The sequence below is a fragment of the Canis aureus genome, chromosome 3 (assembly GCF_053574225.1).
Source record: "Canis aureus isolate CA01 chromosome 3, VMU_Caureus_v.1.0, whole genome shotgun sequence".
NCBI classification, from domain to species: Eukaryota; Metazoa; Chordata; class Mammalia; order Carnivora; family Canidae; genus Canis; species Canis aureus.
In genome coordinates this window covers 8,091,131-8,118,853 of record NC_135613.1, presented here as the reverse complement: position 1 = coordinate 8,118,853, position 27,723 = coordinate 8,091,131, and the positions used below count along the sequence as shown (strand labels likewise).

Genomic DNA, 27,723 nt, shown 5'->3' with positions numbered 1-27,723 from the left:
ATCAGGTGTCACTTAAAAAAAAGAAATACAATGAAGCCATTCTTTAAAGGAGGAAAATCCCCTCCGAGAGTGGTTGTGAGGATTTGTTTGAAGGAAATAAAGTTATTTGGCCCTAGAAAGTATTAAATAAGTGGTAGCTGTTACCAGTGAACACAAATAGAACTTATGTGCCAGATATTAAGTCATTTGATCTCCACAAAAACTCCCCATTTCATAATGAAAAATGTGAGGCAAGTAGAGGTTAAATTTAACTTGCCAGGAAGAGCAGAATCAGACCCCTCCCTGCCTTTCCATATAGAGCCTACCACACAGACGAGGAAATCTTTCCATGCTGCACTATGCAAGAGCTGCCACTGTTCCAGAAAAGACGGTGCCTGTAGCTCTGGTGGGGCTCAGCCCAGGGAGAAGAGGGTTAATTGTTCTCCCACACAGAAGGGGAGCTCAGAATTTGCAGAGAGAGGGGCACTGGCTGGCTCAGTTGGAAGAGCCTGACTGGAAGTCAGGGTTATGAGTCTGAGCACCACATTGAGTGTAGAGATTACGTTAAAAAAAAAAAATGTAGAGAGAAGGGTAGGTTTACCGTCATCAGGCACACCTGAGCAAGCGTATGACTCCTGAGTTTCCTCTACCATGGAGAAGAAGCAGGGTAAAGCCAGCAGAGTTAAAAAGTATTCCCTTGGGGCAGCCCAGGTGGCTCAGGGGTGCCTTCGGCCCAGGGCCTGATGCTGGAGACCCGGGATCAAGTCCCACGTTGGGCTCCCTGCATGGAGCCTGCTTCTCCCTCTGCCTGTGTCTCTGCCTCTGTCTCTCATGATTAATAAATTCTTTAAGAAAAAAAGCCATTGAAGTGGAGAGTGTCGTGGGTGAATGGCGTAGTATGTGATGATTCTCAGGGCAATAAAACTACGACAAAAAAGTAGTTCACTCCCCACACACCTCTGGGAAAAATTCCTTTAATAAAAAAAGTCGTAGTACATTTACACAATTGTCATCACTCTTTATCTACAGCACTCAACAGGGAAAATAAAAAATAAAGGACAACATAGTCGCGCTTAGTATAAAAACGCAGGAATTCATTCTGACAGGAGGCCTGTTGTCCGGAGAGGAGAGAGAAATGCATGAAGGCGTGTGAGCCGAGCAGCTCAGGCCCGGGTTTCTGAGCAATCCAGGGGACGGCTGAGGACCCGCCTCTAATGTTTTGAAGACAGCATTAAAAAAAAAAAAAAAAAAAAAAAAAAAAATTCCAGGTTGCAATAAGAGGCCTCATTCTAGGAAGAAGGAGAAGGGTCCATTCCAGAGAGAACATCATCACTGGGGGGCATGGGGTGGTCAGAGTCGGTCCGGGCATTTTATGGCAGGTGATAGACTCCCAGAAATTTGGCCTTGGAGGCAAGCCTGGCCCAGGCGGAGAGGTTTCAAGAGGTGAAATCAAAGCGCCCATGTGCCTCCATTCTGAAAGGCTTAGAAACCAACCCTTAATGTGAGATTTGAGGGCCTCTCTCCAAGTCGCTAAGGCCACTTCTTGACAAGCTCCCAAGTCCCCGGCTGAGGGGAGGACTGAGGCTCCTTGGAGATGCCACCGCAGCTGACTGTTAGCCCCTGGTCCTGTCTAGTCATCCTGGCCACCCCCGTACATGTCCGCCAGCTTCTTGAAGCGGCTGCCCCACTCGTTCAGATAGTCATAGTCTTGGTCCTGGTCAGAGGCCGAGGAGGTGAGGGAGCTCAGGGAGGCAGCGTCGGAGCCGCTCCCCTCGTAATCAAACACCAATAGGGAGTCATAGGGCGGGGCCGTGGGGTCCGTGTTGGCCGCCTTCAGGTTCTGCGGAGACAAGAGCAGGTGGTTAGGAGCAGCGGCGAGGGAGTTCGCCCTGCTGAGCCCGCGTTTCCTCATCTGTGAAGATACCTCTTCCCTCCGTTAGAGTTTTGAAAGGTGAAATGAAATTACACACAAAACCACTGAGCCCTGAGCCCAGCGTACGGTAAGGGCTCCGTGCACCGGGCCAGGGGTCAAGAGCAGGGACTCTGAAATCAGACAGCTGGAGTCAGAGCTTGGACTTCACACCCTAGGTTTGTGAAGTTGGGCAAACGCCTTAACCTCTATGTGTTGTTTTGGTCTTGTCTTTAAAATGGGAGACTGGGGGGATCCCTGGGTGGCGCAGCGGTTTGGCGCCTGCCTTTGGCCCAGGGCGCGATCCTGGAGACCCGGGATCGAATCCCACATCAGGCTCCCGGTGCATGGAGCCTGCTTCTCCCTCTGCCTGTTGTGTCTCTGCCTCTCTCTCTCTCTCTCTGTATGACTATCATAAATAAATTAAAAAAAAAAAAAAATGGGAGACTGGGCAGCCCAGGTGGCGCAGCGGTTTAGCGCCTGCCTTCGGCCCAGGGCGTGATCCTGGAGACCCGGGATCGAGTCCCACATCGGGCTCCCGGCATGAGGCCTGCTTCTCCCTCTGCCTGTCTCTACCTGTCTCTCTCTCTGTGTCTCTCATGAATAGATAAATGAAACCTATTAAAAAAAAAATTCCATCAGTCTATCCTTCCTTGTATTAAGAACCTCCATTTATGGGGCGTCTGGCTGGCTCAGTTTGTAGAGCATACGACTCTTGATCTCGGGGTCTGTGTTCAAGGCCCATGTTGGGTCTTAAGAAAAAAGAGAAAAGAAAATCTCCATTTATTGCTAATGAGATACCAGCCTGTGATAGACTTCTATCATATACCTGCTATATACCTAGTTCAGTTGTTCTCACAACCCTGGCTGAATATTTGATTTTAAGCTTGGGGAGGTTTGGAAAAAAAAAAAAAAATCAGAGCTTAAAAAACAAATGAATCCTTGGATTCCAGGCATTGCTATTTTTCAAAATATCTCAGATAAATCAAACATGTGATCGGAGTTAAAAACACTGGAAACACTCAGCTATTATCAATAATCACTATCATCGGGATGCCTGGGTGGCTCAGTGGTTGAGCATCTGCCTTCGGCTCAGGTTGTGATCTTGGGATCCTAGGATCGAATCCCGCATCAGGCTCCCCTCGAAGAGCCTGCTTCTCCCTCTGCCTGTGTCTCTGCCTCTCTCTGTGTGTCTTATGAAGAAATAAATAAAATCTTAAAAAAAAATCACTATCATTACCTAATAAATGCTACATGCCAGCAGGCCAGTGGTTCCTAGACTTAAATTACTTGGGAATATTTAATTAATTAATTAATTAATTCATGAGAGAGAGAGAGAGAGAGGGGCACAGAGACACAGGCAGAGGGAGAAGCAGGCTCCATGCAGGGAGCCCGATGTGGGACTTGATCCTGGGACTCTAGGATCACGCCCTGGGCTGAAGGCAGGCACTAAACCGCTGAGCCACCCAGGGATTCCTACTTGGGAATTTTTTAAAAATTCCGAAGCCCTGGCCACATCTGATCAATTAAATTACAATCTCTGCAGGGAGTCATAGACATCAGTAATTTTTAAAGTTCCACAGGAGATTCCAATGTTTGGGAACTGCAGCTCCAGGTGCTTACTGATGCAATCCTAAAAATAACATATAACAGGGCGCCCGGGTGGCTCAGTCGGTTAAGCATCTGACTTCAGTTCAGGCCATGATTTTGAGGTCCTGGGATGAGGCTTCATAGAGCTGTGTGCTCAGTGGGGAATCTGCTTCTCCTTCCTCTGCCAACCCCGCGCCACCCCCACCCCACCCCAGCTTATGATCTTTCTCAAATTAAAAAAAAAAAAAAAAAAGGCAATCTATAACAGAGGGTCCCCAACTCTGCTCCATGTTGGGGTCACCTGGGACCTTTAAAAATTCAAACTTAGTCTGGCTGCACATTTTTCTAACAATTGTTCTATTTGTTGAATAAATGAATAAATTATTCCTAACATATTGCTAACCATTCTGCCCCTTAGGATTTTATGGAGGAGAAAACAAACCCAGAAGTTACTCAAATATGCCAGAAGTCATACAGCTGGTGGAAGGAGCCCAGACTCCAAGCCCTTGCTCTTTATCCCATGCTGCTGGTGCTTGAATAAAGGGCTGTGCCAGGCTGGCCCCCTAGGCCTCACCTCGATGATGAAGTTCCCAATCTCATCTGGGTTGGCTGGACGTGGACGGTACATGGGTGTGGGGATGAAGGTTGGTGCCACATCGTTGCGGAGAACCACCTCAGGCCGGGCCTCCAGACCCCGGTGGAGTTGGGTGATGTCATAGTCCTTCATGGAGGTGAAGTAGAACATGGGACTGAGAAGGCAGCCCCCCACAGTTTAGGTTTCAGCCCACTCCCCTGCCACGTGGGTTTCTGGTTCACGGGTAGGTCTTAGAAGACAATCTTTGCCAGACATTTCCGAAACCCCTCGTTTCCACAGCCCCTCCTCAGAAATCAAGCATAGCCTCAAGGCCATCTTGGCTGGCGTCAAAGGGACTATAGCACTGGACCAGATATCCTCTCAGAAGAGGAGAGTTGGTAGTCAATCCTACATGAAAATTGGCACGTTAGGCCAGAGTCTGGTCAAAGTAGCTGATGTGGTTAGTTAGTTGACTCAGCCACATCCACCAGTGGCCTTAGGGGCACCCATCTCCCGACCCCTAGACCTCCTTATACCTTACCTGGTCCTCCTCACCACCTCCCTCTTCGCCGTAGTAGAAAACATTGTCACGGGTATCGTCTTCCGGGAGCAGAAGGGGCTCCTTCACCTTCCTCTTCCTCCTCACCAACAAGAGGAGCACCAGCAGGAGGACTGAAAAAGTCAGGGAGGGTAAATTAAATGTTCACCCTTCACACACACACAGCTGGCCAGTACCCCCAAGCCCTCAGAGCCTCACCCAAGTTTAGACCCCCCTACTCAGTAGCCAGGGCTTAAAATACTTTTTTCTTTCTTTCTTTTTTTAAAATATTTTATTTATTTATTCACAATAGACATAGAGAGAGGAGAGACACAGGCAGAGGGAGAAGCAGGCTCCATGCCAGGAGCCTGATGTGGGACTCGATCCCGGGTCTCCAGGATCACGCCCTGGGCCAAAGGCAGGCGCCAAACCGCTGAGCCACCCAGGGATCCCTTAAAATACTTTCAGTGGCTCCCCTGCACCTAGGAAAACCCCTAATCCTTATCCAAGTGTATGGGATTGGCCTCTGCCTGTCTCCACACACATATGCACATGCCTGCATGGGGTTAGTCACACTGGCCTCCTTGGAGTCCCTCAGATACACCCTGCTTCAGGATCTTCATCTGGGCTTTCCTCACCTGGAACACTGTGCGCACGCACATACACACACACACACACACACACACACACACACACACACACACGGCTCTCCTCCTTCATGCCTTGGCCTACTATCGCCTCCTCCTAGCAGCAACCTGACTTCGTTCCCCCGAGTAATTCTGTATCATTTATTGCCAGTCTCCTCTCATCGGTGATAAAGGTCCTCAAGGAAATTCTCTGGGGGATGGGAATCTCCTAGCAGATGTTACTTTTCAACGTCTGCTTTTTCAGTCCCCAGTCACACCTAAATTAACCACAGACTTTCAGTGGAAAGCAAGACCGTGCAAGTCTGATAAGGTGTAGTAATTTGAATACAGGTAAAATACGGTTTTAGTATTTCAAGAGGACTGGCCTTTAGTGCTATGGTTTGAAAGGCTGACAGCCTATTTGGACATGGGGGTAGTGGACAACTGATGCCTGGCTGTTCTCCCTAATGCCAGAACCACCTTCAGTTAATCCCATATAAAGAAGGGACTCCAGGGCTCTCTCTGTGGCTGTTCAGTAGGAGAGAATACAACCACTATTTACCTTTACCACTTTTTTGGCCTGTTTACAGAACTGATGTCTATCACTGGCCAGAGAAAACAGACCTAGCCTTCTTGGGGAGTCTATGGGTTGTCAGAATGCACAGCCTATGGAGGCTTTGCAGCAATCTTTTTCTCCTCTTTTCCTCCCCATTGAATCTGGAGGAAAGGGGGGAGGTGAACTGGACTTTTCACCTGCAACAAAGCTTTTTTTTTATTTTTTTTTATTTTTATTTATTTATGATAGTCACAGAGAGAGAGAGAGAGAGAGAGAGGCAGAGACACAGGCAGAGGGAGAAGCAGGCTCCATGCACCAGGCGCCCGACATGGGATTCGATCCCAGGTCTCCAGGATCGTGCCTTGGGCCAAAGGCAGGCGCTAAACCGCTGCGCCACCCAGGGATCCCTGCAACAAAGCTTATATATCTGCCTACTGGTATCTCCATTCGGACTGCCTGGCAATTCTCTTCCCATGATCTTTTCCAAACTGGTTAATGGAAACTCCAGTTTCTACTTGTTCAGGTCTTAGAAACATTGATGGCTCTTTTCCTGATACCACTTATGAACCCGAACTGATTCTGCCTTGAAATAGGACCATCTCTCACCATCTTATCCCTAGATTATGGCAATAGCTCCTTAACAGTCTCCCTCTCTCCACCCTTACCAGTCTGTTTAGTAGAATCCTATAAAAAATCAAGTCAGATCACATCACTGGTTTGCTCTAAACCCTCTGATGACTTCTCATTTCATCCAGATCCTTGTAATAGCCTACAAGGCCCAACATGATGCCCCAGCACAGCCATCACCTCTCTGACTTCATTTCCTACTTTTGTCCCTTTTGTTTTTTCCACTCCAGCCATTTGTCACTTCTGCACACCAAGCACAGTGCTGCCTCAGGACCTTTGTTCTTGCTGTTCCTGAGATATCTGCATGATTTGCTTCCTCACCTCTTTCCAGTCTTTTTTTTTTTTTTTTTAAGATTTTATTTATTTATTCATGAGAGACAGAGAGAGAGAGAGGCAGAGACACAGGCAGAGGGAGAAGCAGGCTCCATGCAGGAGCCCGACGTGGAACTTGATCCTGGGACTTGAGGATCCCACTCTAGGCCGAAGGCAGATGCTCAACTGCTGAGCCACCCAGGTGTCCCGAATTCATATTTGATTAAACGTGTTTCTGTGTAAGGACCAATTCAGAGAGTGGAAAAAAGTAAATGTGACAGGTTCTATCTTTAGATAAAGAACTCGGTTTGTAACTAAACACTTCTGCCCACTAGACCAAGGACTCTCAAACTCTAGCATGAATCAGAACCCTGGAGGGCTTCTTAAAACACAGATTCCTGGGTCTCACCCCTAAGTTTCTGAATCAGTGGGTCAGGAGTGGGCCTGAGAACTGGCCTTTCTAACAAGTTCCTGATCCTGCTGATGCTGTTGTTGGTCTGGAGACCACACTTTCAGAATTACTGCTCCAGCCTCTAGATGACATGACAGCAGGGCTGAGTCTGTTGGTTCACCACTGTATCCCCAAAGCCTGGCACATACCAGAAGCTCCATAAACATCCATCACCTGAATGACACTCAGGAACTACGAGTACCAGGAACTGATGTGTGATGTTGGGGATGCCTTCATCCCAGCAGGTCAGGGTAGAATTGGATCTTTTAACTACCCCATCCTTACAGGGGGGAGGGCACCGGTACTCACGCAGCAGAGCCAGGACAGCCCCCAGAAGCGGGAGGAGGAAGCCCCACTTCCAGCGGTGGGGGCAGGTCTCCACGTGGCCGTGGCAGTCACACACGGTGGCTTTGATTACTGTCAGCTGTTCCTTGTTGCCATGGTCAGCCAGGGAAAGGTGCACATCATATGTGTCTTGCTTCAGGAACTTCTTCAGGGACAAGGCAACTGTGTTTCCTGGAGCAGACAGATGACATTTACCCGGGAGGCCACAGTGGAACTGAGCATATCCTGTCGGAGTTAAGGAGACTGCCTCTCCATCTGGGCAATTAGTGAGAAATGCCCCAAAAGCACACTTACGCCAAGTGTTAAAGATTAATGTTTGGCCAAAGCCAAGTTCACTATCATGGAAAGGATTATTGGGATAACAAAATAAATTCATCATTTTCTTTTTTTTTTTTTCCAGATTTTATTTATTTATTTATTTATTTATTTTATTTTTTTAATTTTTATTTATTTATGATAGTCACAGAGAGAGAGAGAGAGAGAGAGAAAGAGAGAGAGAGAGAGGCAGAGACACAGGCAGAGGGAGAAGCAGGCTCCATGCACCAGGAGCCCGATGTGGGATTCGATCCCGGGTCTCCAGAATCGCACCCTGGGCCAAAGGCAGGCACCAAACCGCTGCGCCACCCAGGGATCCCCAGATTTTATTTATTTATTCATGAGAGACACACAGAGAGAAGCAGAGACATAGGCAGAGGGAGGAGCAGGCTCCATGAAGGGAGCCCGATGTGGGACTCAACCCTGGGACCCCAGGATCACGCCTTGGGCCAAAGGTGGCGCTAACCGCTGAGCAACCTGGGTTGCCCCATCATTTTATTTTCTTAAAATCAAATCAATAGTCACAGCATTTTTAAGATAATGAAGTTTTTAAAAAAGTCATGGCAGGCAGGGCCAAGAGTTCTCAGCAACTTTAGCTGCTTGACTGTTCTCAAAAAGAACACATTGAAATATATCGTTCCTGGAGATAACTAACCCCATCTTTTAATATTCACAGTAACTGACCACTTGTTTTCCTATTTGAAAGTTCACTACCATTTATTATTATAGCATTTACAGTAATAGCAAATATGTTTATGTTTCAACGGTCTGATGGAACTTCATTATTTGAAACACTGGTATTTCTGTGAAATTATCAATTTTTTTAAAAGATTTATTTATTTGAGAGAGAGCACGAGAGAGCGCATGTGTGAGTGCAGGAGGGAGGGGCAGAGGGTGAGGGTCTGCAGCAGGCTCCACGCTGACCGCAGAACCTGACACAGTGCCCGATCCCATGGCCCCAGGAACACAACCTGGGGTTGGATGCTCAACCGATTACACCACCCAGGCACCCTGAGAACATCAATTATGAACAAATCCAAATGCACAGGACTTGGTGATATAACTGGGATTGTCGGGGCAGCCCCGGTGGCGCAGCGGTTTGGCGCCGCCTGCAGCCTGGGGTGTGATCCTGGAGGCCCAGGATCGAGTCCCACATCGGGCTCCCTGTGGAGCCTGCTTCTCCCTCTGCCTCTCTCTCTCTGTGTCTATGACTAAATAAATAAAATCTTTAAAAAAAAAAAAAAATAACTGGGATTGTCAGGCAGATCAGAGAGGCTTCCAAACTGTGCTGTCACAGCATTCACGATGCACACAAGTTCAGGGGTGCTGGCTACGAGGCTGCAGTGGACATGGTGCTAACTGGCCTTCAAAGGCTTTGAGCGAGTGGCAGGTTGGACACAAAGCAGAAGCCAAGCCTCCGTGAGGCTGCACAAGGTGTGGCCATCCTAGAATGGGGAAGAGGGCTAGGTTGTGGGTGAGAAATATAGGGTCAGGGGTCTCTCAGAAGAAAGGCCTTCAGTTTAGACTTCTCATGGAAGGAGCTATTAGCCTTTGCAGTGTGATTTCTCATCATGCAGGACTCTCCCAAGCATTACAGATTCTTGTCATTAAATGCCAGGAGTGTCCCCAATCACTGGGGCAACCAAAAACCACCCCACCTTTCTAGCTCACCCACCCTCAGGGTTGCCAGTGTATTTCAGCATGGATTTTTTTCTTTTTAAGATTTATTTATTTATTTATTCATGAGAGATACACAGAGAGAGGCACAGACACAGGCAGAGAGAGTAGCAGGCTCCTCACAGGGAACCAGATGTGGGACCCGATCCCGGGACCAGGATCATGCCCCAAGACAAAGGCAGACGCTCAACCGCTGAGCCACCCAGCCGTCCCTTCAGCACGGACTTTAAGCAACTTTTTGTTCAAAGATCCTGCATATACATTGGGCTCCTCTTAGCACAAAAGCCAGAAGGGAGAATTTGCTATGTTCCTGTACAGTAATGGAAGGTAGACAGGGAGCTCTGCAGGCTGAATATTTAGTCCACCAAAGTCATGGAGGTCAATGTGGGGTATTTCATCAAAACATTCCTACCACCATCATGTCCCCATGCTGGAGGGAGGATTTCTCAGGTGACTGTGATGATGGTGGTGCTGGTAACTAAGGGGACACTAACTGGGTACAAGGCTCTACTCTATCTTCACTGACACTTTAAGAGGAGGCACTATTAGCCTCATTTTACAAATGCAGAAATTGAAGCTTAGGGAGGCTAAGTAACCAGACTGAGGTCACACAGGAGTAGAATTTGGGTTAACTCCCCTGACAACAAGGACATGGTCAGATAGAAAAACTAAATTAAAAAAACAAGAACCAGGGGCATCTGGGTGGCTGAGACCTGAAGTGTCTGCCTTTGGCTCTCAGGTCATTATCCCTGGGTCCTGGGATCAAGCTCTGAATCAAGTTCCCTGCTCAGACAGGAGCCTCCTTCTCCCTCTCCCTTTGCCCTTCCCCCTGCTTGTGCTCTCTGGCTTGCTCGCTCTCTCAAATACAAAAAGTTAAAAAAATAACCACCCACCCACAAGAACCAGGAGCACCTGAGTGGCTCAGTTGGTTAAGTGTCTGCCTTCAGCTCAGGTCATGATCATGGGGTCCTGGGATTGAGCCCCACATTGGGTCCCCCAAGTTAGCAAGGTGTCTGCTTGTTCCTCTCCCTTGCCCCTCCCCGGTTCATATTCCTTCTCTCCCTCCCTCCTCCCTCTCAAATAAATCTTAAAAAAACAAAACAAGCAAAGAACTCCCCAAGAACCAGGTATCAATACTATAACCAGGTGTTGGTACTAGGCTTTGGCCATAATGTTCACACTTGACCGAGCCAGATCTGCGATTGCCGCTGGGGAAGAGTGCTAGTAAAGGTGGCTGTTCACATCTATTGAGCACTGATGTACCAGACAAGAAGCCTCTCGCATAATCACCTACTTTATCTTCACAGGAACTAGATGGAAGTAGGTACAATTATTGGCACCATTCTACAGATAGGGATAACTGGTGATCAGTGCAGTTCAGGAACTTGCCCATAATCACAGAGCTAGTAAACAGAGGAACTGGGTCTGGAACCAAGGCATCCCGGTTCCAGAGTCCATTGTCTGTAAACGCTAAGATCAGGGAGGAGAAAAAATGGCTTCTAGGCCACAAGGGGGTGACAGGAGACCAACCTGGGCTTGTTAAAGACAAGGTGCCCGAAATTATATACTCAAATCACAATAATCATAAAATTGACACAATGTGGGTGTCTGCAGCATGTCTCCTGAGTGCTTTCTGGGCTGTGCTCAGTGCAGTACTAGACATTGGGCATTTGGTTCCTTCTGGGCAGAATCTGTGTGCACTGGTTCCCTATTTTCCTCCTGGTGCACCCCAACCCCAAGAGGAAGTGGGGGGGACATTTCAAACCAAAGTCAACAGTGTCACTCACTCCAGGGGCCTTAATGGCATTTGGGGCTGGATTTTTCACATATCCTGGGTCCTCATTCACTTGACACCATTAAACCCCTTGCCAGGGCAGGATGGGAAAGAGAAAGGATAGGGAAGTAGATGGAAGCAGGTGCGTGACGGCCTGGGACTGTGGCTTCAACTTCTGCTCCATACTCACACACACTGTGCCGTTGGGCATGCTACTTAACCCCTCTGAGCCTCATTGTCATCTGTAAATGTGGATAAAAACATTGACCACAGAGGGTGGTAGAAATATTAAAGAAAGAGGGGATCCCTGGGTGGCTCAGCGGTTTAGCACCTGCCTTTGGCCCAGGGCCTGATCCTGGAGGCCCGGGATCAAGTCCTACATCGGGCTCCCTGCATGGAGCCTGCTTCTCCCTGCCTGTGTCTCTGCCTCTCTCTCTCTCTCTCTCTCTCTCATGAATAAATAAATAACATCTTTAAAATAAATAAAATAAGGATGGATGGAAGGAAGGAAGGAAGGAAGGAAGGAAGGAAGGAAGGAAGGAAGGAAGGAAGGAAGGAAGGAAGGAAGGAAGGGCGAGCATCTTGTGTAATATCAGGGATCAATAAATGGTAGGCAGCAGCGCACCAACGGTAAATCAGAGTGCCTGGATTCAAAATCTGGTGGCGTCATTTTCTAGCTGTAATGCCTCTGCCAAGATCTTTCACCTCCTGAACTTTCTGTAAGCCTGGTTTCTCACCTGTAAACGGCGCATACGCACATAGATGTGGGTTTCTGTGAGAATTGAGTAACCTCATCTATGAAGCGTCCGAAGTGCTGTCTCGCACATAATAAGCATGCTCACGGCATGTGAGCTATTATCACTGCAGGAGTCCTGGCTCCTTCATTATGTGATACCTCACACATCCTGGTCCATATTCCCCACCCCCCACCTCAGTTTTTCGAACTGTACAGAAAGGTGGTTGGGCTAGAGCATTCTTGAAGGCTTAAACTAAGTTAATAACTAGCATTTGGTTGACTTTCAAACGCAGACCACAACGTGGACAGGGTCCTCATATGGGGCACACACCCACCTACCACCACCACTCAGTTACCTTTCTCATTGACCTCTGCAGTCCAGTAGATGTCCGAGTCATGTGTGAGCTGGGCCTGGAAAGGGGAGGTGTGGGGGGACAGGTCCTTGTCCGTGATGTTCAGCATTTGGGGCACAGGACTTTGGTTGCAGATGGTGATCCAACGGGGCTCAGGGACTGGGCCATGGTCATTGACGTCCATAAGTGTTAGCAGGAGGGTCCCAGTGCCAGTGGTGGGAGGGCTCCCTGTTCATAATGACACATAGATCCCTTTTCAGCATCTGCCCATGGTGGAGGTGATGAATGTTGAGTTCTATGACCTACCCAGTCAGCCTCAGGGAGGTTCCTGTTCACTGCCCAGCTGCAACTTTTCAAGACCCTCCATGTCCCGCCCTAGTCTCATCATAGGTCAAACCAGTGATGGCAAGTCCATGGCAATCATGCCATCATTCTGATAGCAGATATTCCTAACTGATCATAGGACAGTTACAGCCACTTCATCCATATGGCCACTACCAATCTATCACAAAGGGAAACCTATTGGCCACCCCAGGACTGATGAGCTTTAAGGATGTCACCCTTCACAGTCCTGCTGGGACTTCTCACCTGTTTCCAGGCCTTGCTTCACTGTGTCAAGCAGAGATGTCAAATCACATCACAACTCCCAACTCTGTCACAGTGTGACATCACTAATCAATCATGGCCCTTTCCTGGCAGCCCCTTTCAATCAAATTACAAGGTTTAGGAAACTGACTGGCCAATTCAGGGCTCAGTGAATTACACACGTGGGCCGAAAGAAATCCTTCTCCTAACACCTGGATCTTAGGGAAACCATAGCCAGCCAATCCTAGTCTTTAGAAATCTCCTCTGAAAGTCTTCCTTGACCCTTCAGATAGGTTTGCTGGTACCCATGCTATGTCTGTGGAGGGGATGTGTTATGTCATGGGTTCCAAAGGTACCCAAGTGGAGGCGTTTGGAGGAAGTTCTCACCATCATCTGTGGCCAAGACCATGACTTCGTAGACATTGTTCTTCACGAACTGTTCATCCTCACGGTCTAAGACCCCTGTGGCTGTGACCCGCCCACTGTCTGGGTCCATTGCTAGCCACCCGGCTGGGTCTCTCAGGATGTGGTAGCTGGAATGGAAAAGTTGAGAAGAGTCATACCTAGAATACTTAGAATTCTGGTTGTCATTCAAAGCCTACTCATTCCAACTGGCAGATGGTGTCATGGGACTCAGGGCTCCTAAGCGGAATCACATGAAAAATGCACCTCACCCCTAAATGGGAGCCTGAGCAGCAGGGAGATGGCCCAGCAGGGACACATGAGGGGGAGGGGGTATACCTGCCCCCCTGGATCTCTGTTCAGAGTCTTCAGCCCCGGGGACGGTAGGAAGGGAAGGCCCTGTGTAGGGGCGATGTTCAGTATATTTAGCAATCTTTATGGTAATTAGAACAAATGCAGACCATACTAAATAGCCCATCCAATACTACTACTGCTTTTGGATGCATCCGAGCCCAGCTCCCGTGTACCTGATCTTCTGACCCCCCTTGTCGGGATCCTGTGCAATGTAGGTGCAGACAGTCTCCCCGATAGCGATGCCCTCCTGGACCTCGACGACTCTGGAGGGTGGGACAAACACAGGTGCCTCATTCACATCCTCCACATGGACTACCACGGTGGCCGTGGAGGTCGGGAGTTTCACCACAAAAGGAGCCTCATTGGTCACTTCGATGTACAGAATGTGCTGGTTTTTGGCCTCGAAGTCCAAGCCCTGAGAGAGAAGGAGAGGGAGGATCTGAGTTGCCAATTTGTGAGGAGGACCCATTGCAGTGCTATGATGGCAGAAAGAAAGGAGCAACAGGGAGGGGTTCGAGGCTCCCAACATCAACAATGCTGTCCTTTCTGGGGCGTCTGGGGGGTGCAGTCAGTTAAGTGTTTGACTCTTGGTTTCAGGAGTTGTGACCGAGCCCCACGTGGAGGCCCGCATCATGCTCCAGGCTGGGGCTGAGCGTGCTTCAGTTTCTCTCTTTCTCCCTTTCCCTCTGCCTCTCCCCACCCTCTCTAAAATAAATAAATCTTTCAAATAGAAATGCTGTCCTTTGCATAAAGCCTCCTGAACTGTTTTTTTTTTTTTTTTTTTTTTTTTTTTTTGAGGGAGTACAGGGGCAGAGGGAGGGAGAGAGAGAATCTTAAGCAGGCTCCAGGGCCGAGCCCGACGCAGGGCTTGGTCTCCCGACCTTGAGATCGTGGCCTGAGCTGAAACCAAGAGTCAGACGCTTAACTGTCTGAGCCTCCTGGGCACCCCAGCCTCCTGCACTTTCTGAGTGGCTGATGGGGCCTCTCAGACCAAACCTAGACCAGGAAGCCCTAGAACTGCTTTCCAATGGGGCGGTGGCCTTGTAGGGGTTGTTGTAGAAACTTTCGGAGGCCTTTCCGGTTGTCATAATGACTGGGGACGCTGTTGGCATTTCTAGGCTAGGGCAGGGACACAAAGACCTGTCCCCACAGGCCACGGGACTTGCCAATATCCCCTCGGACATTCACATATGCATGGGTGTGAAACATCTGTTTATAGTTACATGTTTCACATATAAACTAAGTTTTTGGTGTGGTTTTAATATATAGTGACCTTTCTAGGAGTGCAGCTTCTGAGGGGAGCTTGCCATTTGATTTGTTCAGGCTTTTCCCTGAAAGCTGTTTTTTTGCTACTCTGTAAAGACATCAGTATGACTTGTGGTATGCATGAGCCACCCAAGTGACACGCAGCATCCACTGCATTTGGACGTTTCTACAGAGAGATGCAAGTAACTGACCATGTCATTATGTTTTCTCGTATGCACCCAAGTTTTACATCGTTCTATATGTACTATGTTCTATATGTTCTATATGTTCTATATGTACTAAGATAATACTATCTTATTATCAGTAACTTTTCCTGTAAAATCCTCCTTTATTTCAGAGAATTCTACATTTCTAGAAATTATGTAAATTGGATAAGTTATATTATAAATGAAATTTATTTCACAATATAAAAAGGGCATTACAAAGTTTTGGGTGCAAGAAGAGGATAGTGATAAACGTATTATATAAGGGGTGCCTGGGTGGCTCAGTGGGTTAAGCATCTGCCTTCAGCTCAGGTCATGATGTCATGATCTCAGGGTCCTGGGATGAGCCCCATGTCAGGCTCCCTGCTCAGCACAGAGTCTGCTTCTCCCTCTCCATCGGCCCCTCCCCCTTCTCCGGATCTGTCTTGCTTTCTCTCTTCATCTCTCAAATAAATAAATGAAATCTTTAAAATAAAAAAAGTATTATATAAGACCCTGCTTCTCAAACTAGGCCATTCTTCAAAATAAACCAGGAGGTAAACGAAATCAAAGAAAGATCAAGCCCATTTTCTTAAAGCATCAATTTTATTGAATGACTTTTTAAGAGGCAACCATATCTAACTATTAAGTAACTTAAAACATTTTACTGTGCAAAAACCTACATATGTATTATGGATAAAATGTAAAACTAGTAAGAATTCCACTAAAACAGAGACTTTCTGTGTGAGAAGACCAATTGGGGGCAGCCATGGACACCAGGATTTGGGAGGAGAGGCTCCACTAATGTGCCTCAATCACATCTGGGATTCTGACCTCTTTTATGAATTGAGTCCCTTGGTAAGACTTACTTTGAACAAATTCATTCCCTAACACAAGAGGGATGGGAAAGTGTCAGAAGCCTGGTACACTCCCTGTGAATTCTGGTGAATGTTCCAGAGCAGGTGTCACAAGGCAGGTGGTATACCTCCTTGTACTGGAGGCTGAAGACCTGACTAACCCAGGGGTGGCCCTTGTCTAAAGCCCAAACCGACTCACCGTTCTGGTCGTCAGGATGCCCTGGTTGCTCTCTGGGTGGGTGGTGATGCTAAAATGGTTCCCGTCATCACCTTCCAAGATGCGGTAGGTGGCGTGCCAGGCCGGTGAGTTGGGGGCATCCAGGTCACTCACTGTCAGCCTCTGCACCTCATGGCCCACCATGTTCTCGGGTACACGGGCCTCGTACTGTTGGTGTGGGAAGCACAGCATAGTCAGAGCAGAGGGCTCTCTACCCACCCTGAGACTGTTCCACTCTTCACCAGCTATGGATCCTCCGTGCAATTCCAGGGGAGCTCCATGCCACTCACTCTTTCTGGGACCGCCCAACCCATATATCAGGGTTTCAGGGCACACACATGCACATAGTTCCAAGTATCAGCTGCTGGGACAGACCACAGGGATCTTGAACCTACCTTTCCTACATCCAGGGGCAAAATACCCCAGTCATCTCACTGGTCTGCGTGCCCTAAACCCTGCCATGCATAGCCCACCCATCCAGCTGAGGTCAGAAAGGTATGAAGAAGGTGGTGAGAAAGACTAGGTGCCTGACTGCTGTGTGGCATGATTAGGAACTTTTTTTGGAAGTTCTGGAACAGGTGGCAAACAATGGGAATTCAGTTGCTCAGAACAAATTTTTAATCAAGCCTAAATAATATTTAGTAGCCAGAGTTATCTAAAGATGGAAGGGGGGTGGGTGTCATCCCGATTGGCACAGAGTCCTCTGTCACTGGAGGTATACAAGGCATTCACTAGGTGAAGGTGGGCAAGTATGGTGAGGCAAATTGTAAGTCTTCATATCGACAAGGATTTTCTTTCTTTGTCTCTCTCTTTCAGTAAAGTCTACTCCCAGTGTGAGGCTTGAACTCATGACACCAAGATCAAGAGTCATGTGCTCCGATGACTAAGCTCGGCTAGCCAGGCGCCCCTCGACAAGGATTTTCATATTGAGCTCTTATGTACCAGGGATTGTTATGAACTGTGAAGAGATTATTCCATTTAAAACTCAGAAGAGGGGCACCTGGGCGGCTCAGCTGGTTAAGCGTCTGCCTTCTGCTCAGATGATCCCAACATCCTGGGATTGAGCCCTACCTCGGGCTCCCAGCTCAGTGGGGAGCCTGTTTCTCCCTCTACCTCTGCCTGCTACTCTCTTTTTGCACTCTCTCATGCCTCTCTCTCAAATAAATAAATAAAATATTTTTTTCCCTTTTTTCTTTTTTTAAAAATTTTTATTTATTTATGATAGTCACACACACAGAGAGAGAGAGGCAGAGACACAGGCAGAGGGAGAAGCAGGCTCCATGCACCGGGAGCCCGACGTGGGATTCGATCCCGGGTCTCCAGGATCGCGCCCTGGGCCAAAGGCAGGCGCCAAACCGCTGTGTCACCCAGGGATCCCAATAAATAAAATCTTTTTTTTTAAATTTTTTTAAAAATTTATTTATGATAGTCACATAGAGAGAGAAAGAGAGGCAGAGACACAGGCAGAGGGAGTAGCAGGCTCCATGCACCGGGAGCCTGACGTGGGACTCGATCCCGGGTCTCCAGGATCGCGCCCTGGGCCAAAGGCAGGTGCCAAACTGCTGCGCCACCCAGGGATCCCTAAATAAAATCTTAAAAAAAAAAAAAAAAAAGAAAACTCAGAACAATGCAGTAGGTAATATGGTTTCTACCTCACAGATTAGGAAATCGGGGCACAAAGAGGTTAAATCTGCCTCTGGTCACACACTAGGAAGTGGTGGGACAGGATAGCAAGCAATGTGAGCTGCTTTCAGAATTTCATTAGAAAGGAAAACCTTGGACAGAAAAAAAAAAAAAAAAAAAGGAAAACTTCAGTCCTCTATCACCTGCTGAGGGAAGAAGGATTGAAAGCACATTTACCTTCTGAGGATCAAACATGGGAGCATTGTCATTAGCATCGAGAATTTCCACTATGGCCACTGCAGTGGTGGTAGAACCATCCCCATCCATGTCTGTCGCCTGGATGGTCAGCGTGTACTCAGGGACTCTCTGGGGACGAAAGGAGGTTAAGGTTGAGGGGTCCCTCAGCCTGGGCTCCCAGAGGCATAGCCCTGGATGGATGGCTGTGGAGGGAAGGGGAGTATGTCCCCCACCTCCCAGTGTTCTCTTAAATCCCTGGCCCACTGCTTACCCACTGCAGGAAAGAACAGAGGCAGGGGTGGGGCGGGGGGCGGCAGGAATGCAGACCCAAATAGTTCTCCTGGGCCAACCGGGGGTGGAGTCCGGTCTGGGCATTGCCCCCTGGCCCTGGGGTGATGCAGAATGGGAGCTTTGAGTGGGGATTTGGGCAACAGTATTAATTAGGAAACAGTAGGCAACTCCAATATCCATGGAGCTAATTCGACTTTGTAGCACACAAGGGACAAATCTGGGAAATGTGCATGCTAAGTGAGCCATTCCGAGAGGAAATGAGAAAACCTACAGAAAATATCAAATGCCTGCATTTTACAGCTGGCTCCTCAGCCTTAACGAGATCATTTGGCACCACGCCATTGGCTCTAGAGAGCTGTGGGACGTCAACATGGGAACACAGCAAGCAGCAGCCATTCCCAGTTGACCTGGATACTCACTGCTCTGCCTTGGGCTTTGGGGCACGGATGGGGGTTCTACTCTTGAGCGTCAGGCTCCAGCCTGAGCTGGGTAGGCAGCACTTTCCCTGAGAGCCACTCACCTCCCGGTCCAGGCCACTGGAGATGACACTGATGGTGCCCGTGCTCCGATGGACAGTGAACATGAGGTCATGTGGGTCCTTTGGCTCCTGGCTATGGATAGAGTAAGCAACCACCCCATTATAGGTGTTGATGGCATCGTCCTCATCTGTGGCTGTCACCTGCATCACAGAAGTGCCTAGAGGGGAGAAGGAATGAATGAACGAGCACCCTTCCCTCTTAGCTCCAATTCCAGCCTCGCCCACTTTTCAGAACACTGAGAGGCTCCACTCTGCCCATTAGCTTGGACCCTTATTCCACTTTGTGGCAGATTGATACTTGGTGTTCATTTTCCATTCTTCATGTCTTTCTTGGAAACAAAATCCTCATAACCATTTTAAGCTGAGCACAGTCCTGTCTGGAACGAAGACTATTTCCCATCCCTTCTTGCAGTTAGTTAGCTATGTCTTTGAGACTGAATTCTGACAAATGGTATATACAACTTTGGGGAACGTGCTTTTTTGAGGATGGGGCTTATTCTCCTCACCCACCACTTCCAGGTGCAACCACTGGAGCTCTAGCAGCAACCACGAGGTAATCTTGGAAATAAAGCCCAAATAGCAGAGCAACTAGAGAGAAGGGGCCTAGGTCCCCCACACTGTGAAGCACCATTCAAGCCTTGATTGTCCACCTGTAGGCTTCCTATTATAAGGATAAAATGAGGTTCCATCTCATTTAAGGTACTGTTTTTCTTTGGGGGATTTCTATATTGGCAATCTAGCCAACTCACACTTCTTGAATTCTCCACAACTCAGAAAGGAAGGAAGAGAACTCCTGCCCAGTAGCATCTGTCTTTGAGGTCATTATGTATTTTATCTTAATCTTGACAATTCTTTGCAGGTCACATTGTTTCCATTTTCTTTCTTTTTTAAAAAATGGTTTTATTTATTTATTTATTTATTTATTTGAGAGAGAGAGAGCGAGCGCAAGTGGGGGGAGGAGCAGAGGGAGGGAGAGGGATAAGCAGACTCCATGCTGAGTGCAGAGCCTGATGCAGGGCCCGATCCCAGGACCCTCAGATCATGACCTGAGCTGAAATCAAGGGTTGGACACTCAACTGCCACCCAGGTACCCCCATTGTTCCCATTTTCAGATGTGAGGATTGAGGCTCAGAAGTAAAGAACTTGCCCAGGGTTACAGCAAAAGAGGTCACAAGTAAAGAGGCAAATCAAGATTCAAATCTAGATCTTTGTAGCTCCAAAGCTAGTGGTTCTCAAACATGGCTGATCATCTGAAGCTTCTGGGAAATTTTTAAATACACAGATTCCAGGCCATACTCTAGGATCATTCTTTTTTTTTTTTTTTTTTTTTTTTAATTTTTTTTTTTTTTATTTATTTATGATAGTCACACAGAGAGAGAGAGAGAGAGAGAGAGGCAGAGACATAGGCAGAGGGAGAAGCAGGCTCCATGCACCGGGAGCCCGACGTGGGATTCGATCCCGGGTCTCCAGGATCGTGCCCTGGGCCAAAGGCAGGCGCTAAACCACTGCGCCACCCAGGGATCCCTCTAGGATCATTCTTATTCAGGGATCTTGGGATGGAGTGGGAGACTCTGAATATTTAAGATGATCCCAGGTGATCTAATACAGAACCGAGGAAATCAGGTATGGAGGGTTCTTCCAGCCTGTAGGGGTCTGGTCAGACCTCTAGATGGTTCCAGAAGTTGACCCAAGGCTGTCTGAGCCCAGGGAACCTCTCCCTCCAGCTGTCCCCTCCCCCGTCCTCTTACCAGGCAGTACCCCTTCCAAGACGCTCCCTCTGAAAACATCCTGGGTGAACTTGGGCTTGTGATCGTTCTGGTCTGTGACAATGATGGAGATGTTCATGGGGTCTTCCACTGAGGCACCGTTCTCTGATACGGCGTGGCCATAGAGCTGTGGGTGCACAGGTGTGGGGTCAGCCTGGCCCCGCCCTCCCCACCTGGCCATGGGGCCCTGCTTCTTGGCAGATGCTGCAGATTACTTGCCTCATACTTTGCAATCTTCTCTCGGTCCAGTGGCTTATTCAACAGCAACCAGCCTGTTTCCTTCTCTATGGTGAAGATACCCTCGGGGGGGCTGTCTGCACCGGGCCCTGTGATGCTGTAGAAAATCTTGGTGCCTCTGTCCTTATTAGATTTGAGCTAGAAGCAAAAGAAAATGTCAGTTGACAAAGTCTCAACTATCTCACGATGGCGACAGAGGTGGGGAGGGGTGGTGGAGAGGCACTGCCTTATCCAAATCCACTCCCATGGCGGAGGCTCTAAGGAGCAAGAAACCCCATCAGCGGGCTTTTCGATGAAGGTCCCTGCGGCCAGCAAGGACTCCACAGGAGAAGGTGCAGTTGTACCTGATTCAGCCTCTGGGGGAAGGGGCCCTTGCCATTCTCAGAGACAGAGATCGGTGGAACCACCCATTCTCTCTTTTGTCTTCGCAAGACACGGTCGAATGGGAAGATCTTCAGTGCTTTCCTTTCCTGCAAGGAGAGGGGACCGCTTAACCCAGACATGCAGACACCCGACATCCTCTCACTTACAGAAGTTAAGAGTGAGGAGAGAGACCTAAATGGGTTTACTGCAAAAGACAAATTGAAAATAATCCTAAGTGTTCATTTATAGAGAACCAATCAAATACATCCTAATACTTCCATCTAGTGGAAGTGCCATACAGCACTAAAAATGAGGAATGAGGAAGTCTATGTGCTGGTACGGGAAGATCTTGGATATATACTATTAAATGAAAAAGAACAAGGTATTTTATTTAACAAATTAATGGAGTCAATATGTACCATCTTTGGTGTGAAAGGGTAGGAAAATAAGACCATGTATTCACAGTGGCTCGTATATAAACAAAATGTGGGGAGATATACAAAAGAAATTAAAGGTAGGGTTATCTGTCAGAAGGAGACAGTAAGCTCATCTATTTTTAAGTGCAGAAAGAAGGTGCAGACACGTGAATAGTACACTAGCTTTTGCATAAAAGACAGGAGGAAAAAGAGTAATTGTGTATCTCTTTATGTATAAATACATAAAAATATATAATATGTTTAATATAAATATAGAATATATAAATAAACTTTAGGAGGAAAAAAACCTGGGAACAGTGGTTATCTGTGTCTAGGACAGGGCATTAGGTACATGCAGAGAAACAAAGGGAGGTTATTTGCTGTGTACATTTTTTCAATTTTTTTTTCTTTTTCTTTTTTGGAGAGAGAGTATGGACTGGGGAGGGTGGAGGGGGGAGAGGGAGAGGGAGAGGGAGAAGGTTCGCTGAGCAGTGAGCCCCACGCGGGTCTCAATCTCAGGACCTTGAGATCATGACCAGAGTCCAAGGCAGGTGCTCAACTGACTGAGCCACCCGGGCACTCCTCATTGTGTAACTTTTTAATATTTTCAAATTTTTGAACCATGTGGCTATATTAGTTATTCAAAAAATTAAAAGAACAAAATGCCTCAGGTCTGTCTTCCCAGAGGCTCATGGGATTGGCAGCCCCACGTTGGAATCACTTTCCCCCTGGGTTTAGCCAGATGATAAAGAAAAGAAGGAAACGGAGGTGGGAAGGGAATCCGAGGGGCCAAGGGCACTGGGTGATTGCACCCAAGGCAGTTCCTTGCGCCACGGGCCTGACTCTCTAGCGCCTCTATCGGGGTGTTGCAAGCTGTGGGCAGCTGACGGCTAGCACGGCCTCCTCTGAAGGGGCTATGTGGTTCGCCATGGCTACAGCAACCAGGACGTCCCGGCCAGCAGCAAGCTGAGCATGCATGGAGAAGATGTTTCTTCCACCTTGCCAGTGCACGTGGTATCTTACCTGGACTGTTCTATCATTCAGCACAGCGAAATCACTATCAGTGCTAAGCAGGGCTGACTCTTGCCCAGGGCAGTCCATGCAAATCACTGTGGGGAAGGAAGACGGTATTAGGAAGGAGGGGGCTTCTGGAAGTTACATCAGGGGAAGCAACACCTGACAACAGCCCTCTGACATGATCAAGGGCTGTTCCAGAGACCTGGCTTTGGTCTCCATTGTGATCAAATAAGAGTTTCAGATGGGGCTTCCAACTTTGGTCTCAAGAGGAAGACCAAAGGTTTGTGGTTTGTGGGCCAAGCCCTTATCTGCTCCTGACACCAAAGAATCAAGGTCATAGTCATTCAGCACATCGGCCCCAGGTGGTCTCATGAGACACAGGTTAACCCAAAGTCATACTTGGATGCAGGAGACTGTCACCATTTCAGAAGACTAGGAGTCTACCTACATGCAATATGCATCCTGCTACATGGCTGCCCACACAGATCATTCTGGACAACCTCTAGCTGTTCCTCTGAATCCCTCCCCTCCCCCTGCTTAGCCACCCTTTAAAGAAGCACTCTGAGGTGATAACTACCATTCAGGAAGCTAAAGACCATGCCCATTCCATCCTTACAACTACCTTAACAACCAAGGTAGGTAATTAGCTCCTTCGGAAAGATAAGAAAACTGAGGTTCAGAAGCCAGATGGGCCTTATTCCAAAGTATTCTCTAGAGCATGTTCTTACCCACCCTTTCTTGTGGCCAAAGCATGAAAAGAGGGGACCTGAGGGCCCACCTGGGCCCCTCAGCATCATGCTCTGTCCGTGTGGTTCCCTAATGCTGGCCCAGACACTGGTGTACACTGTTTCACTAGGTTCTAGCACAACCTGGCCCACTGGGACAGTGCCACAGGAAAAAAACTGTCCTTTTTTGAAAAATTATCCTTTAGTCTCAGATGATGATTGGTTAATCTTTTCTTCTCCCTGCTGTCACCACTCCCTTCTTCCTCTATGATGACGATTGTTTAAAAAAATCATTCCTGGGGGATGCCTGGGTGGCTCAGCAGCTGAGCATCTGCCTTTGGCCCAGGGCGTGATCCTGGGGTGCTGGGGTAGAGTCCCACATCGGGGTCCCTGCTTGGAGCCTGCTTCTCCCTCTGCCTGTGTCTCTGCCTCTCACTCTGTGTCTCTCATGAATAAATTTAAAAAATCTTTTTTAAAAAATTTTATTTATTTATTCATGAGAGACACACACACACAGAGAGGCAGAGACACAGGCAAAGGGAGAAGCAGGCTCCATGCAGGGAGCCCGATGTGGGACTCGATCCCGGGACTTCAGGACCATGCCCTAGGCCGAAGGCAGGCGCTAAACCGCTGAGCCATCCAGGGATTCCTAAAATAATCTTTTAAAAAATAAATAAGAAATGAAAAAATCATTCCTGGGTGCCTGGATGGCTCAGTTGGTTAAGCATCTGCCTCCAGCTCAGGTCACGATCCTGGAGTCCCAGGATCAAGCCCTGCTTCTCCCTCTCCCTCTGCTCCTCCCCCTGCTTGTACTGTCTCTCATGCACTCTCTCTCTCTCAAATAAATAAATAAGATCTTTAAAAAAATCATTTCTTGGGGCACCTGGCTGGCTCAGGAGGTAGAGCATGCAACTCTTGATCTCGGGGTTGTGAGTGCAAGCCCCATATTGGGTGTAGAGATTACTTAAAAAAAATTTCTTCCTTCAAATAAGAAAGGATAGATGACTTGTGGGTTTTTTGTTGTTTTGTTTAAGATTTGATTTTTAAATAAATCACTGGGTGCAAGGTTGAATTCATAACCCTGAGATCATGACCTAGGCCAAAACCAAGTCGGACACTTTTTTTTTTTTTTTAAACTCATGAGAGACACACACAGAGAGAGGAAGAGACAGAAGCAGAGGGAGAAGCAGGCTCCATGCAGGGAGCCCGATGAGGGACTCGATCCCAGTACCCCGGGATCACACCCTGAGCTAAAAGCAGATCTTCAACCACTGAAGGCATCCTCAAGTCAGACACTTTACTGAGCCATCCAGACGCCCTTAAAAAAGTAGAATTTGGGACGCCTGGGTGGCTCAGCGGTTGAGCATCTGCCTTCGGCTCAGGGCATGATTCCACGGTCCCGGATCGAGTCCCACATCAGGCCCCCTGCATAGAGCCTGCTTCTCCCTCTGCCTGTGTCTCTGCCTCTCTCTCTCTCTGTCTCTCATGAATAAATAAAATCTTAAAAAAAAAAAAAAGTAGAATTTGGGCAGCCTGGGTGGCTGAGTGGTTTAGTGCCGCCTTCAGCCCAGGGCCTGATCCTGGAGACCCGGGATCGAGTCCCGTGTAGGGCTCCCTGCATGGAGTCTGCTTCTCCCTCTGCCTGTGTCTCTGCCTCTCTCTCCCTGTGTCCCTCATAAATAAAATAAAATAAAAAAATAAAATAAAAAAATAAAATAAAATAAAATAAAATAAAATAAAATAAAATAAAATAAAATAAAATAAAGTAGAATTCTAGGGACACCTGGGTCGCTCAGCAGTTGAGCATCTGCCTTCTTACTCAAAGTGTGATCCTGGGGCCGGGATTGAGTCCCACATCGGGCTCCTTGCAGGGAGTCTGCTTCTTCCATTGCCTGTGTCTCTGCCTCTCTCTGTGTCTCTCTCTCATGAATAAATAAATAAAATCTTAAAATAAAAAGTAGAATTCCAAATGAAAAATATCTAGAATATAAAAACAACTCCTAAAAACAGAATTTCAAAACCAAACATTCTAATTATAAATAAATTTTAAAAAATAAGTAAAGGACCTGAAAAGATATCTGTCAAAAAAAAAAAAAAAAAAAAGATCTACAAGTGGCCAATAAGTATATGAAAAGATGCTCAGAATCATTAGTCATCAGGGAAATGCAAATCAAAGTCACAATGTGATACCACTTCATACCTACTAGGAAAACTATTTTTTAAAAAAGATTTTATTTATTTATTTATTCATGAGAGACACACAGAGAGAGGCAGAGACACAGGCAGAGGGAGAAACAGGCTCCATGGGGGAAGCCCGACGTGGGACTCGATCCCGGGTCTCTAGGATCACGCCAGGGGCTGAAGATGGTGCTAAACCGCTGAGCCACCCGGGCTGCCCAGAAATCTATTTCTTAAAAATCAGGGGGAGAGATAAGTGCTGGCCAGAAATTGAACCACTCTGGCATAGGGAATATGAAATGGTACAGCTGCTGTGTGAAAAAGTTTGGTGGCTCCTCAAAAGGTAAAGAGCACTACTGTATGATCCAGCAGTTCTATTTCTAGGTATACATCCCAAAGAACTGGAAGGAGGAGCACACACAGATACTTGCACACTAATTTCCATAGTGTCATTTTTCACAGTAGCTGAAAGGTGCAAACAACCCAAGTGTCCATAAACACAATGCGGTATATCCTTGCAACAGAATACTCCTCAGCTTTCAAAAGTCACGCAATTATGGCACATACTACAATATGGATGAACCTTGCAAACATCATGGTAAGTGAAATCAGCCAGTCACAAAAGGACAAATACTGTAGGATTTCGTGTATACGAGGTACCTAGAATAGTTAATAGAGAAAGGAAGTAGATTTGAGGTTACCAGGGGCTCTAGACAGGGGTAAGTGGGGTGCTACTGTCCAATGGGTACAAAGCTTCTGTTTGGGATGATGAAAAAGTTCTGGAGATGGATTATGATGCTGGTTGTATCACACCGTGAATGTGCTTTAACACCACTGAATTAAAGGGATGCCTGGGTGGCTCAGAGTTTGAGCATCTGCCTTCGGTTCAGGGCGTGATCCCCAGGCCCCGGGGTCAAGTCCACATCAGGCTTCCTGTGAGGAGCCTGCTTCTCCCTCTGCCTGTGTTTCTACCTCTCTCTGTGTGTCTCTAATGAATAAATAAAATTAAATCTAAAAAACACCACTGAATTATTTACTTTAAAATGGTTAAAATGGTCAACTTTATGTTATGCATATATTTTACTTCACTAAGAAAAAACAGCAGAAGTCTGATGTGGGAGTGCAAAACGGAATAGTCATTTTGGAAAACTGTTGGGTAGTATTTACCAAGGCTAAATATACACATTCCCCAGGACCCAGCAATTCCACTTTGCAGTAGAGACCCAACAAGCACATACACACTCCCCCGAAGGCATGTGTTATAATGTTCACAGCAGCACCTTTCCTAATGGTGAAAAGCTGGAAACTGCCCAAAGGTCCATCAGGGCAGAAAGGACAGAAACACCACGGTTATTCACATAATGAAATGAATCAACCACAAGGACAGATGACACGGATGAATCTTACAAACCTACTGCTGAATGACAGAAGCCAGATCTAAGAGGACACAGGTGTGAGCACATCGACGTGAGGTTCAAGAACAGGCACTGCTAACCAAGGTGAATGAAGTTAAGATGCTGGTCATCTTTGGGAAGAGGGCTCAGTGAATGGAAGTGGCAAGGAAGGGAGGCTGAAAGGCGTACAGCAGAGCTGCCCTCAGCTCCACAGAGCCCGTTGCCAGCTCCCTAGAACCCAAGAGTTCACAGAGAGGCAGACTCTGGTGGCAGAAGCCTGGAAATGTGCCTGTGATAAAGAGAAGATACTTAGAAACCAGGTGCTCCCTTGCCAAGGTCCCTACTAAAGAGTGGAGGGCTGTGACATGCTTGGCCAGTAGGAGGGAAGAGAGGAATCTAGGTCTGAGTCAGCTCCAGAGGGTCCTAGAGGAAGCAAGACTCCCAGGGTGACCCTGCCCTTTGCCTCCTGCAGAGAGCTTTAGGGTATCCTCTTCTTTTAGGATTTTATCTATCTATCTATCTATCTATCTATCTATCTATCTATCTAATTTATTTATTTAATTTGAGAGAGCGCGCGTGCGCGTGTGCACAGGCAGGGGCAGCAGGCAGAGGGAGAGAGAGAAGCAGGTTCCCCACCAAGCAAGGAACCCGATGTGGGGCTTGATCCCATCATGACCTGAGCCAAAGGCAGATGCTTAACCGACTGAGCCACC

At 47.6% G+C, this 27,723-nt stretch overlaps 1 protein-coding gene across 2 annotated transcripts in view; it reads right to left on the bottom strand.

The window, feature by feature from the left end:
• Positions 1 to 937: 937 nt before the first annotated feature.
• Positions 938 to 27,723, bottom strand: part of CDH3 (cadherin 3) — a 48,240-nt gene continuing 21,454 nt past the window's right edge. For both annotated transcript variants that reach the window (XM_077888179.1, XM_077888181.1), the window contains 14 exons: positions 22,720 to 22,805; positions 21,262 to 21,387; positions 20,900 to 21,055; positions 20,663 to 20,807; positions 18,897 to 19,072; positions 18,086 to 18,214; positions 16,208 to 16,393; positions 13,877 to 14,118; positions 13,335 to 13,480; positions 12,366 to 12,590; positions 7,472 to 7,678; positions 4,594 to 4,724; positions 4,053 to 4,199; positions 938 to 1,819 (listed from right to left, as the gene is read on the bottom strand). In XM_077888179.1, coding sequence (XP_077744305.1) covers positions 1,610 to 1,819; positions 4,053 to 4,199; positions 4,594 to 4,724; positions 7,472 to 7,678; positions 12,366 to 12,590; positions 13,335 to 13,480; positions 13,877 to 14,118; positions 16,208 to 16,393; positions 18,086 to 18,214; positions 18,897 to 19,072; positions 20,663 to 20,807; positions 20,900 to 21,055; positions 21,262 to 21,387; positions 22,720 to 22,805 — 2,312 coding nt within the window. In that variant the 3' untranslated portion in view covers positions 938 to 1,609. The remainder of the gene's footprint in view (positions 1,820 to 4,052; positions 4,200 to 4,593; positions 4,725 to 7,471; positions 7,679 to 12,365; positions 12,591 to 13,334; positions 13,481 to 13,876; positions 14,119 to 16,207; positions 16,394 to 18,085; positions 18,215 to 18,896; positions 19,073 to 20,662; positions 20,808 to 20,899; positions 21,056 to 21,261; positions 21,388 to 22,719; positions 22,806 to 27,723) is intronic.